Genomic DNA, 22,518 nt, shown 5'->3' with positions numbered 1-22,518 from the left:
GCATCACAAGCTGTGGCTTAATGTGTTGTGCCACATTGTCAGCTGCTCTGGTTCCTTATTTCTGACCCCTCAGGGCTGAGGACTTTGGGCTAGCATACTAGTTCATTCTTCTTCATTCCACAGAATACTCAGTTGGCTGTATGCAGCCAAACCTGGCCATTGCTCAGTTTTGCACCCTATTAGCATCCTTTGTCTCATTTTAAGTTCACAAAAATCATGGCAGAGTTAGGTGGGAAAACATTTGTTATTCCTTGTTGAGATGTTAGACAACTGAAGTTAATTGAGAGATTGGTCTGAAAATTGTTTTTAATTTGTTGCTATGGCACTGCATCTTAAGTCATTCTTTGCACTTTTGGTATTTCATATGTCTTCCAGTTCTAGTACTTGTTACTCCACTTCCAATTCAGCTCCCTGCTAAGGTGCCTGAGAAAGCAGTGGAGGATGGCTCAAGCTCTTGGGCCAGAAGAAGCTCAGGGCTTCTGGTGTCTGCCTGGCTCATCCCTGATCATTATGGCCATTTGACGAGTGAACCAGCAGATAAAAGTTCTCTCTGTCTCTCTGTCTCTGAAACTCTGCCTTTGAAAAGTTTAAATAAATGCTTAAAATATGTAAGTACATGTAGATAAATGTATTTATTCATCATTTGAAAATCTGGATTATAGAGAGAAAGGGAGAGATGGGGTGGGAACATACTAGCATGGTAGGGAGGTGTTTTCATCCCTAATTGATGCTTTGGAAATTAAGTCCAGAAAAATAATTTCTAAATTAAAAGCAAGAAGCTTCTAAAATGGATAATGATGGTGCATTATAATCAATTGAAATCTATTCTTTATATATTTAAAAAACTGATAAAAATTGTAAATGATAGTTACTTAAGAAAAAAATTGTTCATTTCCCTAAAACAATAAAATAAACATTTTTGTTTAAAAAGCAATATAAAATAGAATACTAACATGATGCAAAGAAAGTATTTTTTAACCAAACTGAACCATCAAAGACAAGGCAGCCAAGAGAATTCTATCAAGAATTTATATATGATGGATTACAGAGAGGAGGCAGAGCTGCATGTCTCAGAGAGAAGGCATTCAACTTCTGGGTAATGTGAGATGCAGAGACCAAATCAGCAATGCAACAAAATTAAATAAAAATATTCCAATCATAAAACATGTATTTAAATTGTACAGATAAAATGACCTTGAAGATGTATTGTTATACATAGTATGTAAATATAAAGTCCATATGGATAGGTATGCATACACAAGCATATATAAATATATATGAGGAAATTTCATAAAGTTTGTGGAGTTAAAAGCTCAATCTTCAAAGGACTCTGAAATATATGATTTTTCATGAAACTCATTTTCCATGAAGTTTTTGAAGACTCCTTATATATCTAATTTTTTAATTAACAATGACAATCATTGTTGCATAAGTGGTATCAGAATAACACTGTGAAGAGGACCTGATACTGAAACTAGATTGCTATCAGCTTATGTCTTTTCTCTCTGTTCATTAGTGATATATCTGTGATTTATAGCTCTTGTGAACTACTTTTTTATTGAGTTTTATTTGTTAATACAGTGTTAGAGTTGACTATAGACTAATTCCTTAAATGTAATTAAACTACTATTTTACATGTCCATTATGATGCTTTTATTTATCAATAGAAAAATACATAATGAGTAAATGAACTAGTTTCTTTGCCTTGACTATTTCAGGGAGATATATCACTTGATTTTATTTAGATATTATCTGATATTTCATCCCCAATTAATGCTTTGGAAATTAAGACCAGAAAAACAATTTCTGGATAAGTTAGTACCTCTTATTTGTCATTTTTATAATCTGGCTCATGCTTGTTAAAACAATATGTAAAATGTAAAATGATAATTAATAATAGTGTAGTGTGAACAATTAAAACATGGTAATTCTGTTGCTTTGCTTTTAAAACAAACTTTGTCTCACATTGATCTCTAGTACTTCAGAAAAAAAATTTGTAGAGAAAAACTTGAGGCTCATTGCATACCACATTTTATGTTTATATTAGATGGCATATTCATGTTCAGCCGTCTTCAAATGTTAGTATTTACCAAGAAATCCGTGTAGAACACTTTTGAGTATTACGTGTAGCTTGATGTGGAAAACAATTTGTAGTTTTGATCTGACTTCATTAATGTCATGTCCTTTTCCCTTTGAGATTTTAAATTTTCATGGCATTTTATTGCCTTCATAGAAAATACACATTGTATGCCTATCCTATCTAGATATCACACATAATCTTTTTAAAAAAAAATCTAAGGTGTTCTGGTGGTGTAGTGGTATCCGCTTGTTAATTTCTTGATAAATGGCTGGAGAGGCCAAGAAGTGCACTCACTCCAACGTGTCTTGTGAAGATAGATGATCTCAAATAAATTCTCTTCCCAATCAGATTTTGATTTGTTGGGTGTTAAACCAATCCTTTCTAAGGACAGTGTTTACAAGCCTTGTAATGAGACAGCCCTCTGAGACCTTACCTCTTTTTGCCTGTAATGTTGATGAATGAAACTCTAATTCATAAAGGATATTGTGATTGAACAGCACCTTTAGATCTCATACACTTTAATTTAGATAAATGCTTGGTGCCATACCACAAAATCAGGAAGTTTACTGAGCTGCGAACTGAACAGTTCAGTAGGGATGATAAGTTCACTGTGCTGCTATGGAACAGTTTGCCATATGTCTTTTAAAATTAGAAGGGATCCACTGCTTTAAAACTGCAAGGGATACTACTAAAAGTTAGATAAGCACTTTACAATTCTCTTACTTCTTCTTTACTAGTAGGTTTTTTAGTCACAGAGTCATTTAAAGCCTTTTTTTTTTTCCTGATAAAGCAGATTTCACATGAGTATGGTACATGAAGAAAAATGCTTTATTGTACTAACACACATAAAGCTTAAATGGTTTTCATATAAAGAACTATGTTCCTTTTCACGTAAGTCCATAGATTCTTCAGTTACCTGAGATGCCCTGGGAACTTCCAATTTGGAAACCTCCAGAGCTGTATCTCAGTTTGTTCAGTTTACAAGGGCTTTCTCTGTGCCAGGCCAGTGCTCAGTATTGAAACCTCAAAGATGAGAACACGTTTTTAGTTATCCAAGCGCGTCTGGGCCATTGTAGAAATAAGTAAATGGTAACAGTACCTGAGCACTGCACAGCAGCATTTACCGTGGGCCCTTCGGGAGGAAGAGGGCACACAAGCACCTGCAGACATGACAGGAGGGTGTGGAAGGCCCTGCGAGTTTGACTTCCGGCTCACCAAATGTGTGTCTTCTTTGTGTATCTGTGGTCGAGTTTCTGTGGCCTCAATGCTACAGATAGCACTTCCTCTGCTTAGATGAGTTCTGTGGAAACTGTGGAAGTAAGGAAGGGTTGGGACAGGTGACTGAGGAAGTGAGATTTGAAAGACAAGTAGCAACAAAACTAAGAAGGAAGGAGGAGAAGAGGGCATAGCACTAGTATGTTTCAATAGATATGTGAAAATATGACATATTTTGGAAACTGCCAATGATAGGATGTTGCTGAATGGTGAGGATAGGATACAAGGCTTGGGCAGCCATGCCAGCTGCAGCTATAGAATTTCTCCTGCAGCCTGTGACTTGCATGGAGAGTTTATGACTCGAATGAATCAATAAGTAATATCAAGCAGGAAAATGTCTTAGATTTATTTGCATTGTACCATAGTCACTCTGACAAATAGGAATATCCAGGTGTAGAAATCTAGAATTGCAGCTTCATAGACCCCAGGGAACCTGGCTTATTTGCTATCATGTTTGACTTTTTTTCTTCTCAAGTGGTGGAAAACTCTGACTTTTTCAAATTGTTACGGCCTAGCATGCAGCAAATGATAAAGACACCAGACCTCCTGCCACCACTGAAGATTACGTTTGTGCTGAATTTATATCACTAAAATCAAACAAACTGGGGTAAGGTCCTAAAGCATTCAGGGTTCTGTCCTCAGGTTTTATTCCAGAAGGAACTTGTATGGTCCAGTGAAAGAATATGCTTGAAAGAATTCCACTCACCTCTGATGCAACATAGATTTGTAATAATATTTTGTCTCCCTGAAGCATTTATCAAAATAGATATTTAGAATACTATATTATATTTTAGCCGTGCTCTCTGAATGCCGTTATCCACCAGCTGTGATTGTGTGGTTAAACCACTGCCTATGAAGCTAGCATCCTGTATTAAAGCATTTGTGTCCTAGCTTCTCAGCTTCCAGTCCAGCTCCCTGCCAGTGTGCCTGGGAAGGAGCAGATCGTGGTCCACATGCGTGAGCCCCAGCCAACCATGTGGGTGATGCAGATGGAGTTTCAGGCTCCTGGCGTCAGCCTGGCCTACCCGTCGCAGCCATTTGAGAAATAAAGCACTGATTAAAAGATCTTTTTGTATCCCTCTTTTTCTATCACTCAGACTTTCAAATAAGCAAATAAATCTTTAAAAGATAAATAAAATAAATGCTGCCATTCACCCTGAGGTAAGATAGTAGCATGTGCTTCTTGGCCAATGGCACTATTTATGAGAATATTCCTAACCTGTTTTTCCATTTTTTTGGCCTTTTCTTTGAATCATTTTTTTTTCTGTTTTATCAAGTAGAATTTCCTACAGTCACTGACAGAAAGATGTGTGAATGCTACAAAACAAAAGAAAAACACCCGTACTGTTTTTCAATGCAAGTTTTATGGCACCTTGGTGTACCTTCAAGAAAATAGTTGAGCAAACATCAGTAGGCAGTAATTAACTGCTGAAAGTCTCATGGTATGGACCTTGGAGAGTTGACCAAAAGTATCGTGAATTGTAGCTGCAAAACATGTTAGCCACGGGCATGACATAATTTGGAGAGCAGTTGTTTGTGTACACACTATAATAATGTCACCTAAAACTGTATTACAACAGCAACATCTAGTACTGATTTATTAAACTCACATTTCCAGGAATATATGCACCAGGACAGATGGACAGATTAGATACCAATGCATTTTCCTAATCAATTCTGTCTTGATGCCTATGTCCTAACATTGTCGCTAGAAGATGGTACTTAAAATTGCTTTCTTCCAAATTGAATTTATTTATTTATTTATTTATTTTTAAAGATTTATTTTATTTCTATTGGAAAGGCAAATATACAGAGAAGAGGAGAGACAGAGAGGAAGATCCTCCGCCTGATGGTTCACTCCCCAAGTGGCCGCAATGGGTGGAGCTGAGCCCATCTGAAGCCAGGAGCCAAGAACTTCTTCCTGGTATCCTGTCGCTGTCCCGCAGCGATGGACTTAGTGCACGGAGCCGATAATAACACGCGTGGACCCTGACTGATGCTCAAAGCCAAAGTTTATTAGGGGCCTCAGACTTTATACACTGAGAGTCCATACTGTTTCCCTCTCTTGATTGGAATTCCTTTTGTTTTGTATATTCCACCAGGTGTTCTCATTTACATGCTGTTTATACCAAAGGTAGCCATTAGGTTGTTGTAATGCAAATACTGTCCAATGAACTGCAAACCTGTGCTTGCTGACCTTCCAGGGTCACAATGTTCTCCTACAGTATCCCACACGAGTGCAGGGTCCCAAGGCTTTGGGGTATCCTTGACTGCTTTCCCAGGCCACAAGCAGGGAGCCGGATAGGAAGTGGGGCTGCCGGGATTAGAACTGGCACCTATATGGAATCAAGGGAAGGACTTTAAGCGCTACACTACCACACAGGGCCCCAAATTGAATTTAAATTTTAAATACAAAAAAACATAGGGTCTGTGTGTGTAAAATGTCCTGGCATTTTAGATTTTAGATTCACAGTTAGCTTCCAAAGCAAGTGTTCAAATGTAAATACAAAAATATTTATTATCAAATCCGAAAGAATTCAAGAACATGGTTTATATTTTCTAGCCATTATACTCATTGTCATGTTAATGCTAGCTCAAAGTTTGTAGCATTTCAGTTTTTCTGAGGATTTTCATGTGTTTGGATTTTGGCTTTTTGTAACATTTTATGTAATGAAACAAGAATATCATTTTAGAAAATCAGTGTGCATTTCATTCATTGCTAAAGAAACAGCTGTCTTGTGCTATGATCATGTTTTGAACCTACCTAACTCCTGGTTTCTAGAGCTTCCCGGTGGCAATGATTTGCCCACCAGAGATAAATGTGTTATTACATTCACCTCTCTAGTTTCCAGATCAACCTGATAAGTTGTTAAGCTGGTTTGCATGAAAGTATAATTATGTAAGGTTTTGTAATTTTATTAGTCAAAAAACTGTGTTTGGAGTGAGGTGTAGATGTTTTTTTAACTTGTCTTTGTCTTAAGAATCCTAAGTCACAGGTTTTGGAATACTTTCTCTACCACCAGCCAACTCCTTTGTCCCTCAACAATGCAAGTAGGTTTCTTAGTCTTACCCTGGTCTATAGAAGAATGATAAGTAGTTACAGCCCTGATCTTTCTCATTAAAGTACAAACATGAAGAAGTTAAAAATGTTCTGTCGGTGTGTGTAAATAAAATGAAACACACTATAGTATTTTAAGAGTAATCAGTTCTTTCTAATACTGATGGCAGAAGCAAGCACAATGACCCAAGTTGCTATCTTTTTTTTGTTTGGGTAGGCACTGAAGAAGATGTGGTGAAGTCAAAGAAAACATTCAGAAGTCAAGCAATAGTGAACCAGAATGCTGAGACAGAACTTATGCTGGAAGGAGATGACGATGCTGTTAGTTTGCTACAGGAGAAAGAAATTGACAATCTTGCAGGTAAATATTTTTTTTTCCTTCTTTGCTGTAGCACAATACCCAGTTCTAAATTTAAAATCTATCTTGTAGTAGACACTGGCTCTAACGTCCCCAATTATTTGAATGCTGATACTCTTATCTCATCACTAGTATTAAATAAATGTCTCTTTTCCTGAACATTAATTGAATAGCATTAACTTCCATAAAAAGGAGTATCATTTTACATGGGAGAAATAACACATAGGGCAAGTTCACTTGCAATGGCCTACGTAGCTGGGAGGTGGAACAGAATGACCGACTCCTGCACTGACACGTCTGCAGCATGGTAGCATGAAGAATTGCCCCTCCAGCCAATCAAGGGACTGGAGAATGTGCTGTTTTCTTCCTGCTTCCACTCCTTGAAGTGTTCCTTTGTCACTCACTCCTGTTAAATGCTATGGCCTCACCCTGCTAATCTCCAGTGCCACTAATACTGCAGTACCAGCTCATGCTGTCATCTTGTTCCCTGGAAACTAGTCCATGGAATCGCATTCTATGACCCAGGTAAAAGTGCCTGTTTTAAGTACCAAAGGGTCTGAGTCTTACCTGAATGGGATGTTTTCAGCTTTCACCAGAGCGCAGTGCTCGGTGACAGAGGACTGGCGCTTGTGTTTACTTTGTTTACAGAATTGTGCTTCTATTCCCAGAGTGTCCTGGAAAGGATCTGGCACGGCCTTATGAAAGCCTGGAGTGCTTTTATATATGTATATATATATTTTTTATTTTTACCAGCTAGAAATTTTCTTTTTGTTTCAACCAAGAAAATGTTACTGTTAATTGCAAACTAATGAGAGCACAGTATTCTTCCTCTTCTAAATGAAGAAAATGTTTTATAATTGGCATTATTCTCATGCCAGTTCTTGGCCTATGTTATTAACATAATATCATCAAAATAGTTTTTTTTTCCCTAATTGAAACTGATTTCAAGTCTGCAGGAAGATGTTTTCCTCAACTTCCGAAGTAAATGTTCAAGTTTTGATGTTGTTTTTATAGTTTGCATGTTGTAATAATAGCTCAAATATAAATTTATTAATAAAACAAATCAAGATAAAATAAATCAAATAATTTAATAAGTAATTAAAGTAAAATAAGATTGATTGATTTTCAATCTCACCGTCCCAACCGCAATGAAACCTATTCAGAGTCCACTGGCTGACAGTCTCTTGATGGTTGGGGTTCCAAGATCAGCAGTTCAGTTGGAGAGATATCCAAAGAAACTTCACCTGATTTTCATAAATCTTAACAAAGCAAGGAAACTAAACTTTTTAATTCTGCTCCCCTAAAGGTGTGTTTTTTTCTTTTCTTGGTCTAATTCTTGATCATCAAGGCCATAGAAAATTACATATGTGTTGCCTTAACTATTTATGTAATGTATTGCTTTTTCTCATTCACATATGCTAACAGGTATGCTTCATAATTGTGTGATTTAGTTTAAACTCTAATCATTTCTCCCTATTATTCTCAACTCGTTACTTGCTGCAGCTCCACCTAATCCCTTTAAGTATATTATTGTAAATTCTACCCAGAAATGCAAGGGGAACAGTTGGGACATGAACTGACACTTAGTCTGCTTTACGCACTATGCCACAGTGAGCACCCTCAAATAGTATTTTTCAATATGTTTGAGTATGTGTGTGTGTGTGTGTGCTTTTAAAAACTCTTCTAAAATGATGCAAAAGTGAGATCATTTGTATATAATTCAGTGCTCGCAGTGACTGTGTTATGCGTACTTGGAAGTCTTGAAAATGCATAATTTTAGTTTTATGGATAGTCTGTGTTTTACTCAGAATCATTCTGGTAAGTTAAAAACAATCTGAAAAACGTATTTCACACAATTCTACTTAAATGTTGACCTTATTTCCTGTTTTCTTCATTTTATTTGGATCTGACTAGTTTTATGACTGAAGAAATGTTCCATAAACTTGGATAGCCTTTATATGTCATTCAATTTTCTGTTTCACTTTTAGTTCCCTTTCTTCCAAAGCTGTTCATCTCAAGAGGCAAGTTAAATGTGTGTGATTACTAATTACTTAATGCATTACGTGTGGTAGAAAATTGCTAATCTGATTATAGTGTAGAAATATGCCAATCAACTAAGTAATTACTATATTAATAACATCTAACTTACTTTTACTTTTTGGCTTTGTAATGATTCAGCAAAATGAATGAGCACCCAAGTTTCCACATGTGATTAAAGATCTCAATTTACTAAACTGTATTTTTACTTAAAATACTGATATTAATTGGTACAATTCAAATTACTTTAACCTAAACTCTCTATTATTCAGTCTAATTTACAGTCTAGCCAATTGTTTTCTTGAAATAAGTATTCAGTGAAAGAAATTTAATATTAACTCAAATTAGCATGAATTGACAAAAGGATTTTTGCAAGTAATAGGAAAGAATTGTGTTTGATTAGCGAAATATAGGTTATTTTCTTTTAGCAAAATTGCTCAGGCTTGATGAGAGTAAAATATTTTACTTGATAGTATTAGAGTCCATGCAGAACTTTTTTTTTCTAATTTAGAGGGATCTGAATTGATAATGATAATAATGATAGCATTGGTGATCTTTTATGCTTTATTTTCATTACTGTAAGTCATAATCATTTTATTCTTCTGTTGTTTATATGTATAGGCTGTTCTTCCATCCACGTAATGTCCAAACTAATATACAAATTTCTCAATTAATGTACAAACTTCTTTCATCTCCTGGAATATCCTCTGCATCTCTCTATATTCTATAAATATATGTATATTTTATAGACACTCTCCATCTCCTGTTTTCAAAAATTTTATGCATTCTTTAAGACTAGCTTAAAACACATTATGAAGTATTCATTGGCCAATCTTGACATACTCGTAATATCTTTAGCTAATTTTTTGAAAACAGTTTTATTAATATATAAACTACCTGTCATCATGTTGATCCATTTTCATTGTATGTTATCTTAGTATAGTCACAATTATGCAGCACATTATCATAATCTGTCTTAGAATATTTCTTCACCCAGCAAAGAAAAGTGTACCCTTTGGCTATCTCCTCTAAGTTTTCCATTTCTCTCTGGAGGCCTGCTCAGTGAATACCCTACTCTGTGTAGATTTACCTAGACTGAAAATGTCCTATAAATGGATTCATACATAGTCTTATGTCTGGCTTCTTTCACTTAATCCCAAAATTCATCCATAATATGACATGCACATATGTTCTTATAACGGAGTCCATTCTACTGTATTGATAGACCACATTGCTTTTTCTTTCATTGAACATTGAAATTGTTTTATCCTTTGTGGTGATTATGAATAATACTTCTGGGAACATTCATGTACAGGTTCTATCTGAACATATGTTTCCATTTCTTGAGTAATATACAAGAGAAGGGGAATTGCAGGGTGAAATCTCACCTCTGTGTTGAGCTGTTTGAGAAATGCATACTGTGTTTACTAAAGTGAATGAACCCATCCTCAATATCTCAATATCCAGTTTCTCACATCCTTCCCAACACTTGCTGTGGTCGGTCATTCTTTAAATTACATCTACTCCACATTTTACTGTATCATTATTAAGACATTTACAACGTAAAGCAAAGCATTGTTACAGATATTTATCTGTGTTTTTCATCCTCTTTCACACTTTAAATTCCTGAAAAGTGGCAGCCATATATTATATAACTATGAACTATAAAGAAATTTTCCAATACAGTATTCCTTGTTAAAAGATCCCCACTGAAAAACTTTATGTAGGTTAAGTAAACTTGGAAATCTGAGATAATTTTCTAATAATCCAATTAATTTATATCTAGAGCAAGAAAGAACAGTTATAGTTTTTGCACCATTGAAGTATTGAAGGAACTTGAATTGTCAGATTAGTATTAGTATTGCTAATACTAACTAAATCTAATTATGCAGGTTGTCACTTAGCTTTTCTATGATTTGGAAACATTGAGGGAAGCTTGTCTTCATTTTCTTTCTTACCAATACCCAATGGTATTATTTTAGTAGTATGTCTCTTAACCTTGCAATATATAAACCAGCCATACCATTGATACTCTTAATCCAAAAAATGTAACAAATAGAAAGTTTACCAAATGATCAATAGATTGCCATTCCTCTGAGTAGTTATGGAAAAGTAGTTGGTATAGGAAAATAGCAACACAAGAAGCATTGAAATATGAGTCGGATTTTTAATGGATTTTTTTATACTGGCAGGTTTATCATCCTTTATATAAATACTGAGATCATGAATGTGAAACTCAGAGAATGTAAGTTATGTACCTTAAGAATGAGAACAATATAGAAACAGGAATGTGTTCTATTAAGAGGCTCTGTTAAGGGTCACGTCCCCTTGTGAATCTCTTGGATAGCCATGATAATTTAGAGGGCAGAGTGTTTTAAAACTTTTTTTTTAAGATTTATTTGTTTCTATTGGAAAGTTAGATTTACAGAGAGAAGGAAAGAGAGAGAAAGATCTTCCATCCACTGGTTTGCACCTCAAATGGCCACAAGGCTAGAGTTGAGCCAATCCAAAGCCAGGAGCCAGGGGCTTCTTCTGGGTCTCCCTTGTGAAGACAGGGTCCCAAGGACTTGAGATGTCCTCTGTTGTTTTTGCAGGCTTTAAGCAGAGAACTGGATGGGAAGTGAAGCAGCTGGGAGATAAACTGTCACCCACATGGGATACAGATTCTGCAAGACAAAGGATTAGCCGGTAGAGCCACTGTGTCAGCTCCTAAAGCTGTTTTTATTTTGTTTTGTTTTGTCTTATGAAATAAGGTGTCAACTGATAAAAAAAAAAACATATTGAGTGGATTGACAGTTTTTCTGAAGGTCGATTATGTCTTCCTCTCTAAATCTTAGTGTGCATTCGCTTGCTCGTTTAGTTTTTCCCTAATACAGCTCATAGCTGTCTAGCCGGTGCAAAAGGTAGTCAGACTGTGACAGGAAAACATCCTCGGAGAGTTAGCACCCATACCAGTTACCTCTCAGTAGCTCAAACAACCAAGAAGTTGTAACTCAGAATGTGCCTTCCCTAGTCGATGAAATTTCCCAATTGAGATGATCAGCTAAATAATTTACACCTTCAGTGTGTTTACTTAGACTATGTAAATATCATAGACAAATTGATAATATATAAATTGAGTGTTATCTATAAACTGATCTAGAAAAGAAGTAAAGTGATTTATGGAACATTTGGAAAGATGGAAGAACCAAGGATTCTGCGATAAAATAATGAAGTCATTCTAAAAGCTAATCTTTTTAACAGAAATACATTATTAAAGAACGGTCCTTTGCCCAAATAGTGAAAGTTTCATTACAGTTGTTTAGTGGGCCAAGAATAATTCCTATAGAAGAGAACATGTTGGGCTGGAGGCGTGGCCTAGCGGCTAAAGTCCTCGCCTTGAACGCCCCGGGGTCCCATATGGGCGCCAGTTCTAATCCCGACAGCTCCACTTCCCATCCAGCTCCCTGCTTGTTGCCTGGGAAAGCAGTCAAGGACTGCCCAAAGCTTTGGGACCCTTTGCAACCGTGTGGGATACCAGGAAGAAGCTCCTGGATCCTGGCTTCAGATCGGCATAGCACTGGCCGTTGCGCTCACTTGGGGAGTGAATCATCAGATGAAAGATCTTCCTCTCTGTCTCTCCTCCTCTCTGTATATCTGACTTTCCAATAAATAAACAAATCTTAAAAAAAAGAGAGAGAGAGAGAGCATGTTCATTGTTCCATGTGCAAGTGCAGACAAACTCTGTCATAGCCCAGTCTTCTGAGGCTGGGCTACTCCACACAACACAGTTCTAATACACTGTATGTAGCATTCCTGCCCCAGCAAAGCAAGCATTTAAAAAATTACTCCTCCAGGTTATTCTTATGTAGTTTTAATTTTATAGTCTAATCAGAAATAGTTCCACTTGATATTGTATTTAGGAAAAACACTCTTTTTAAACATTCTGGATATTTTTAATACATTTTGCTCAGGATTTCCCCCTTAGTTCTTAAGCCCATGTGTATTTCAAGGGAAATTTAATCCATATGTCCCTGACTCACTCACACTTAACTCATCAAAATGTTGTTTAGTAAAAGCTATTTGATGTTGAAAAAGCCTATGAGTCTTTGTGAGTCTTTTCTCCTTTCTCTTTGAGTTAAGAGGTTGCTTTGCTTGGTCATAAATAGTATACTCAAAGAGTTCATAGAATTCACCAAATCCTTAGAGTCATCATTAACAGATGCCTATTTCTTTAGTATTTAAATTTCTAACGTGTTTCTAACTTATATTCTAACTAAAGCTTTGTATGTTAAAATTAGAATAAACGGACCTCAAAAGTGTTTTTTAAGCATCAACCATCATTCAAATATATAACATCCTTGCATCTTTTTATTTATTGTTTAAAATCTGCAATGCTTCATAAATTTATTGTCATCCTTGTGCAGAGACCATGCTAATCTTCTCTGTATCATTCCAATTTTAGTGTATATTACATCTTTTCATTTCAAGAACAAACCACCCCTTTGTTATGGACAAGCATTTCACAAAGTGCAACATTGATGTCTATCTTTCTTACCATTACCACTGCCTCTGTGTGTGTGTGTGTGTGTGTGTGCGCAAAGTGTGATCATAGTTACTACAAATCTGAGAAAAAGCATCAATAAACAACTCAACTAACTGTTTAGTATACTATTTTTTCTCACATGTAGTGCTGAGCTTTCATATGCTTTATAAAATCTTTTATTTTTTGAAAGACAGAGAGACGGAAATAGGGAGATATACCTACAGTTTCACTCCCTGCATGCCTGCAACAGCAGGGCCTGAGCTAGTCCAAAGCTAGAACCCTGGAACTCCATCCATATCCCAAATATCAGGAGCCCAAGCACTTGCCCAAGCATCACCTGCTGCCTCCCATGGTATGCATCAGTGGGAAGCTAGAATCTGGAGCACAGCGAATTTGAGGTCAGACACTGTGATATTAAATGTTAAAGCATCTCAAGTGGTAACCACTATGTCAAATGTTGGTGCCTGTGCCATATTCCGCAGATGTCTTGATATGAATCAACCTGCTTAAAATATATGGGACATCATGCTGTCACAAATGTGGGGAAAGTTTTAAATAACACCCGTATTTTGCTGCTGCCATGTTGTAGATATTAACAACTGAGGAGAGAAATGGGTGAGAACTGCAACAACATTTTCTCACTGCCACACCTGTGCCTATCCAGCCATTCTCTCTGAAAGACTTAGCACTGATTCAAACATTATGTGAAAAACTGACTTTTGCCACAGTATCAGAAAGACCAACTGAGGCCTTCTGCATACTGAAAATACTTTCATTTTATTTTTTTATTTCCATGGCTGGTGCTAAAAGGAGAGAGTTACAGCCTACACAAAGCACTTTAAACAGTGAGCCCTCGTACAGCATGACAGTTAACTCACAGATAATTATTCTGGCAAACTCTACTCTACCAACTGAAACCAGCAGTTCAATCTTAAAACAAAAGTATAGAATTTTTTATCAGCAAAGAAGGGAAAGTTTGAACTTGTTTTCTAAATATTATTTTTTCTAAATATTCAGGCAGAATACTGTGCAAACTTCATTGATTGGAAAGTTACTGATAAAAATGTTTCTTATGTTTATATTCAGAAGTGCAATTGATTTTAACACTAAAGATAGTTAAATATATAGCTGCAGTGCTATTCCATTTTAGTTTATCTGTGAAACAAGAATGGTAATAAGCAGAATCAGAAAATTAAAAAAAAAAAACCAGTAAATCTTACATCTAAACTTGGCCTCTGAGGATGATTCTCCATCACCAACTGAAGTTTATTTAGGAAGGAATTGAGCTACACAAGAAATCACCACAGATAGAAGATGGGAAATCCATGAGATGTCATTTTTGAAAGAAAACAATATTACAGGCTGATAACTTTATCATAACTTTGTGAATTAAGTATACTTCATTTTAAGCTGTAGAATCTCCGGTTCAGACATTCAGACACTTGATCATGGCCAAATAACAAATAAGGAGAGGAGATTAGTTTCAAAACCATTTTTCTCTGTCTATAAAAATCTTCATTTATTCCACAACATCACTGTTGGGCTTTTGTTAATTTTTAAATTGCAATCCATTGGTGGGTTAAATCAACTAAATGTCAGTATTGTTTGCAAATGAAATAAAGCAGGAGAAAATGAGTTTGAATTTAAAAATGCAAAATTAATCAAGCATAATAAAGAGCAGGAAGAATCTTTGGGTCCTTATCCTCTGATGCCAGACTGTGGCTTCATTCAGGTTGGCTGTGGTTATGCAGGCCATATAAATACGGATATTGAATATCCTCCATATGCAAGGTATTATGTTAGGCCCTTGCAATAAAAAGGCACATATAACTGAAGTTCCCTCTCTAGAGGAGGCGATAGCTTAGAGGAAGAACAGATAAAGAACCAAAGAATTGTCCAGAAATACAAAGGAAGCTGTAATTTCACAAAGTAGAGCCCTTCAAACAACATGGATCCTGGAAGGCCTTCTTGGAACACAAGTTTCTGTCTTGAATTTTGAAGAATAGGTTAAAAAATTGAGAAAGGTTTGACAAGTTTTGCAAACAGCAAGAAACATTTGCTAAAATCTCAACTTATGTGTGGAAATACACTGGCACTAAATCATTTAGTTAAAAATGATGAGGTGGAGATTCTCGTGAGTTGAGACTGGAGGAAGGAGGCTGTGTGCAGTAGGAACTTGGCCATCCTCTCAAAGGCTGCAGTGATGCTGGGAAACATTTCATTCATGTCAATGATGAGGTCAGATGCAGTTTTAGGGCACTCTGGACCCAGGGAGAATATAATACTATTCCCAGGCTTGAGGTAAGAGCACATGTCAGAAGCCATTGTTGTCCACACCAGAGGTGATGAGAACCTGGAATAAATTACTGGCTGCAATGAGGAGTGTAGGACAACTGCAAAAACAGAAGATATCGTATAGAGGACTATAATAATTGGCTAGTTGCAAGGAGTAGGAATGACAAGAATCTTGCCTGTGAGAAGACTGTTACAGAAGTTATTAACTATGTTTGGAAATGTGAAGAAGCAGTGTCTTGAGAAAGAGAGAAAATGATTGTCTGAGTTTGTTCTGTTAGATATTCAAAAAAATTGCAAAAAGATGTGAAGGGTTTGAAATTTGAGAGCCAATTGGTCATGGAGTTAAAAATCTCTAAGATCACCCAAGGAAAATGAGAGCATAAAAGAGCAGTATGCTACATTCTGATCCCTATCAGGAAGCAAGGTCAAGGACATGCAGTGTAGTCCATGAGTCCAACAAGGAAATCAGGTGATAGAATGACAAGAGAATCTCACACTCAGAAGTCAGGGACTCTGATTTGCATATTCCTTTTCTTCTTATTTTTTTTATTAGTTAATTTGAAGGCAGAGAGACAGAATTGCCATTTGTTCGTTCACTTCCCAGGCTGAGCCAGGCTGAAGTCAGAAGCCAACAGTCCACTGCAGATCTTTTACTTGAACCATTTCCTGCTGGCTCTTCTTCTTCATTAGTGAGGAAGTGGAGTTAAGAGCAAGAGCCTGGAATCAAATCGTGCTACTCTGCTCTGGGCTGTCACCATCTCAGTGTCGTCTTCATGGCTAGGCTGAACTCCCTGGCATTTTTCAAGGTGATATTACTTGGAATGTTGGTGTTTTGAGAGTTGCAAATGAAGAAAAACTTGTGCAAAGTGCTTGGCAAATTCTGGTTTTACAACTAACATACTACACAGGTGGTTTTTGTTTTTATTAACTTATTTTTGAAATCCTATAACTTATTTTTTCTAATTATTATCACTGAAAGGCAGTGATAGATATAATAAGCCTGTAGTCTTTACTAAGCAATATGTGTTTACTGAGCACTTTGAACTAACATGATTATGAAGGAGATGATGAAACAGTGAGACGCTGAGTAGCCAAGAGATAGGAACCCAAGTCTAGGCACTTTTTGAAAAGGCAGGGGTGAGGAAGAGCTCCTCAGAGAGAGGAATACCAGGGGGCAAGGGAGGGTAGGACCGACAGAACAAGTAAAGAGAGTAATTGCCTCGGACAGGAGGAAGGATGGATATTTCTGAAAAGAGACAAAAATGAATGCAAATGTGGGAAAAAAATCTTTAAATTGGGAAAGACATTAAGATAGAAGGCAAACAATTAGGAATATCTTATTTATCAGGCAATCAGCATGGATAATGTGCACAGGTTTATTTTTCCAGGGAAGGGCTATATAATCACCATCTTTTTAAAAAGATGTGTAACCCCCAACAAAGAGCCAGCACTACTTCTACCCTCTGCAGTTACTGAGTTCCGGGCATTGATTCCATAACCTGACATTTCAAAGTTATGTGTACTCCTTCATTTTCAGCTCACACTGCTTCCCTTTACACATCCCACTCTCTAGCCACACTTCCCGCTCATTGGTGTGTGTGTGTGTGTGTGTGTGTGTGCGCGCTCAGACTACTCTGGCATACTTACAACACTCTTCCTCTTCCCATTCACCTGTCCAAACCGACCACAGCTCATTTCAAATTCTACACCATCATGCTGTCCCAAATGCCGCTCCCACAAAGAAAAGGCTGGAAATAGTCACAACTTGTTAATATCCATAGAATTTTTTTGTGTTCCACTTCTTGGTGGGGGGGCAGTATGTAAAACAGTTGAATACATTGACTTTGGAGTGAAATAACCATGCTAAAATAATGTTTCTACAATTTACTAGTTGTATAAGCTTAGTGAAATTATTCTATCCCTAAATCTCCTGTGATTATGCTTAAATGAATGTAAAGGTAATTATCATAAATTAATTCATGTAGAATACTTTACACAATACTTAGTTTACCTTTCTCCCTTATGTCACATCTATTCATGTGAACTTCTTATCTTTACTCTATATTGTAAGTTCTTTGTGGATAAAATTTATGCCTTATACATCACTCTAGTCTTTCCTAGTGCCCAAAACAGCACACTAGTCAGTAGCTTTTGACTGTATGAATGACTGTATGAGTACTGAGTTAAATATATCTCTACATACCTCTTTTATAAAGAGGGAATAATTTTATAAATAATCCTGGTGTATAAATTCTGATGCCATTTAAAAAGTCATGGTGCAAATGGCAAAGACAGTGGAAAGGCCATTGACAGCCATTGACACCAACTGCACATTCTGTGGTTCCTAAGGTGGACACATTAGATTAGATACGGAGAGATTTCCTGACCTGAGACATGCAAGTCTTACACTTCTGATCAGCAGAAAGTAGCTACAGAAGATGTGATGAAACTGTATCCTTCACAACCCTTAAAAGTCGGGATCAGAAATTTTAGGAGAGAATGAAATGGGACAGGCAGATAAAAACTTAAGATTTGTGAATTGGAAGCCATACCTTCCACCCTATGTAATAGTTACCTTATTGTCAGTCAAATGACCCCTTCCCCAGATTGTATGCCCCTCACCCGGTACTGGAGGGCATTATAATGTGATCACTCCCAGACCCACACACCAGGCCGAGAGGTCTGTCTCTCTCCCTGTGGACACAAGATGAAAGTAGAAACAACCTTTTTCCACTCTATCCCTGCATGTGTCTTTGTGATTTCTTCATCTTTGAAATACACTTGATGTTAAAAAAAAAAAAATGGAAAAAAAATGGTTTACATATGATATAGCTAGAATAACAGGCTATAAATCTCATTGGCTTTTTTTATGTTCTCTCTAAAATGCAGTATCATTTATGCTTTTTATACACTTTTTGAAGTCAGTTCCATAAAAATACAAAAAATAATACATTGTTTTCAGTGACCTTTCACTATGATACATAAATACAGAAATGCTGTGTATATTTTCTATTTGCACTTACATAAACACAAATGTCCTATTCTGTTGATAGATCCTGTGTTAGGACAAGAAAATAATACCTGTGTCTTACCTGTCTTAGGCCAAATGGGAAAAACAGACTTCTAGTCATATAAACTAAGTATATCATATTCAATATTTTATAACTCCTACAACAAAGATGCCCAGGAAAACATAGGAATACAGAGGCAAAGTATTTAGTCCAGTATAAGGATACAACAACTTAATCTTACTTTAAATCATATCCTCTGGTTTATTCACTCATCTAGTCTAGTAGGAATTTGCTCTTCCTGATCATTAAGTGATATCCTAGTGCCATAAAAGAGTCATACCCTTCCAGGAGGTGAAAAATGTATTCCATATGTTGAACTAAATGTAATATAACTAGAAACACAAATCTCAGCTGACTCACCTATTAAATCAAAAGGCAGAACAAATTATCACACCAAACATTAAAACTACCATTGCTTTTTAGTATTTTTTTGTGTGTGCTACAAAATAACTTAATGTTGTTTTACTCATACTTTGTAAGCTTTCTTTTCTATAAGTTCACTGATTGTATTTGCAGAAAATACACTTGTTTTTGTTGACTTCTTTTCTTCTTTGAGAGAGATGGGCAAAGTGCTCCCAAATGCTGATTCACTCCCCAGATTCCCTTGAAGGCCAGGACCCCTGTAGCTGAATCCATGTCTCCCCTGTCAGGGACGGGAACCCAATTATTTGCACCATCGCTGCAGCTCCTAAAGTCTGGGCCAAATGGAGCCAGGAGTCAGAGCCGAACCTAGAACCAAGGCAGTTATGTGGCATGTGGGCATCTTAATGAAATCCTAACCTGCTAAGATAACCTCTCACCCCTGCAGTTTCTTATACCATAAGTAATTACTTGTTCTACAAGTAAGTTACAAACATAATGTAGATATTAAAGTAATAACCTATCCTATCTCTCAGTATTTTTATTATAGATATTAAATAAGATTGGATTTTTAAATATTAAACATAGATTCTCTACATTGATGTAATTGGTAATATGCTAAATTTCAGTGTTAAATTGCTCATATATTTACACTTCTTTATTTCCATATCTATTTTTGACTTGTAAGTTCAAATTTCCGTAAGTATGTTTAATTGGATCTCAAAAGAATAGTATTGGGTTGTAAGCACCTTTCTCATTTTATACAGTAATCGAAGGACACTAGTGAACTTTGGAGATAATGGGTCATTGTTATCTCGATCTTAAAGATGGATTGTACTCAAGAATTCACCATAGAACATCAAGAAACCAGTTAGACTGCACAGTGAACCTTTGCAAAAATTGGTTTGATAGAATAGTTAAAATGGATAGTTCTGGGATTGTGTGTGCATGTGTGCATGTGTGTGTGTACGTGTGTGCACACACCTGTTTAGGAGAGGAAGCAGTGCTGACATTTGCACTTATAACCCTTGTGGTATATATTCTGACCTCTTCACAATATCTTTTTCTCATTCCAATAAAAACATTCTGTAACTACATGCAAACAAGAAAGGTTTTGGAAAATAACAGAGGATAATTATTACAATAATTTATTTGAAAAGTAATATCCTCTTTCTTGTTATTATTTTTTATTCCTTGAGGTATTTCAAAGGCCTAAAACCCAGGAAACTATCTTGGATAATAGAAACATAAGATTTCCTGCAGTGCTTTTCTTTTCTTTTCTTATTTTTTCGGGGGCGAGGGGGAGGACCCTCCCTCTCCCTGAGGTACACACACAAGCAGACATTAACACAAACACCTCCTGTTTTTGAAATGCCTAAAGCTTTCCTCATATTCCAAATCAAAGTTCCAGCCCTCTCCTGTTCTTCATTAATTTATACAAGTCATTTTAAGATTTATGCTATTACTTCTATGGGGGAAGTGTTTTAAAATTAACAATAACATCGCTCAAAATGATTTCAAGGCACTGGTAGATATTTTAGATATGTTCAGTAACTCGCACGGTGAATTATTTCCCCTCAATATTTATCACATCACAGAAATACTTATAAAAATATATCATTGTGTCACCTTAAATTTTTGAAATAGTTATACTGAACTTGTCACCTTAAATTTTTGAAATAGTTATACTGAACTTAAAGACAGTCAAGTTAATTTTAATTCTAAATAATGTCAGTATTTTCAGTTTAAGACTATTACTAGCATTAGCCAATATTTGTTATCCCTAAATAATGGTCTTTTACAAGTTCTAACCGGCAATTAATGAGGTCACAAAGTCATTGAGGTTGGAGACAGTCTATATAGTCAGAAAAATTTTATTAATATTATACTAAGGTTAATAGATCGCCAAGTGAATCTAAAATACATTGTAATTTCATGCACCCCCATTGTATTTTTTTCCAATTGAAAGCCATCAGATTAATTCCAGCAATTCCAATTTTAATTAAACTTCAACTTTTTCTCCACATATTTTCATTGTTGTACCTTATGTTCAGATGTTTAGACAAGGTTAGCATGATTTGAAAATTTTAATTGGCACAATTGCCTTTTAAAAGCTGGAATGCTATTGACCTCCCTACAAAAAATGACTCATTTCTTCATCTAGGAAGAATGAGGCAGATTCTACCCTTTGAGAACTGGCCCGACCAGCTCCCTGTTGTTGGGAGATTGCCCAAGTTCACAGCTATGCCGTGGCGCTTTGTCCTTGGATATAAACAGCCGCCAGCATCTGACAGGGGCACATGATTATTATACGAAACGAAAAACTATAATTTTGTCTAAGAACAGACAAAAACAAGGTCTTTGTGTGTGCCACAAAAAAATACCAAATACCCCCTCTCCTGGATAATTGGACTAACTGCTGCTGCTTTGCAGTTGGTGCTACATCCAGTCTTCCCTCCCTCCTTCCTCCAGATAAGCTCTGTTAAGATACCCAATCACTGAGTTATCCCTGATTCCCTCACAGCCCAACATAGAGCAAATCCCTGCTTTCTGGAATCCTTCCCCCAATCGCTACCCCGATGCCTTTGCCAAGCACTGCCACCCTCTGAGTGTGGCCAGCCTCCTTCACCAACACTCACACAACCTGGGTTCTAAAGATTGTCTGTCACCTTCACTGAAATGAGCAGCAGCTCAGCTTGGTGGTCTTTGGCAAGAGAATGCTGATACATCCACAGCCCCAAACTGTGGAAACTAGGCGATTAGAGTAGAAATGTAAGAGAATTTTCTAAGCTGTGAGCTTCGATTAAAATGTCAGTGTATCATTCTTAAGATGTCTAGGTTTGGAATTTTGATTTTCAGCAGAATAATTCAAACTCACAAGTGTTTTTTCTACTTTTAAAATATATCTGATGAGTAGTTCCTTTTTCAAATATAAAACATGTGTACTTTCTGCTTAGTCCATAATGAAGTTTACCATCTCAACTGATGGTAAACTAGGACTCTAAAGTCAGTTGTCTTCTTTTAAAGATTCTTTTCATCATGCTTGTGATATCTTGGTTCTAATTTAGATGTTGAACTAACAATTAATGTTCAGTAATACCCCTACCCTTCTAAAAATAGTCAAGGACCAATATATGTAGACATTATATTGCCAACTGTAAGATGTAAATAACATTAATTTCCCTCTTTTTGCTTCAGATGGTGGAATTTCAAATCATTGCATACATCAATACAGTGGGAGGAGGCTTTCATTTGTTTAATCTTTTTTTTTTGTAGCATTATTTTACTTCTGTGTGTGTTGAGGACATTGTTGAAATTTAGTCTTTCATTATTGTAACAGGGATTGATATGAGTATATTCAGACTCGGTCTCCAACTCAGGACTCCAAGCAAAGTTCAGGAAGCTAAAGCACCTTATCCTCTAAACTTGTAATATTCTAATATTCTAAATAGAATCAGC

The 22,518-nt window shown here is 36.3% G+C and overlaps 1 protein-coding gene and 1 non-coding gene across 2 annotated transcripts in view; one reads left to right on the top strand and one right to left on the bottom strand.

Annotated features, from left to right (window-relative positions):
* The window catches only part of NBEA (neurobeachin), a 483,658-nt gene that overhangs the window by 274,994 nt on the left and 186,146 nt on the right, over positions 1-22,518 (top strand). Inside the window, exon 36 of the mRNA XM_040991525.1 lies at positions 6,631-6,774. Coding sequence (XP_040847459.1) covers positions 6,631-6,774 — 144 coding nt within the window. The remainder of the gene's footprint in view (positions 1-6,630; positions 6,775-22,518) is intronic.
* LOC121163822 lies at positions 13,171-13,272 on the bottom strand. Its single transcript, XR_005884972.1, has one exon. It is a non-coding gene; the product is annotated as a U6 spliceosomal RNA (small nuclear RNA).

Source organism: Ochotona curzoniae, unplaced genomic scaffold (genome assembly GCF_017591425.1).
Source record: "Ochotona curzoniae isolate NIBS_2020 unplaced genomic scaffold, NIBS_Ocur_1.0 contig_64, whole genome shotgun sequence".
In the NCBI taxonomy this organism is placed as follows: Eukaryota; Metazoa; Chordata; class Mammalia; order Lagomorpha; family Ochotonidae; genus Ochotona; species Ochotona curzoniae.
Note: the sequence above shows the minus strand (reverse complement) of the source record. Positions and strands in the feature narration are given on the sequence as shown.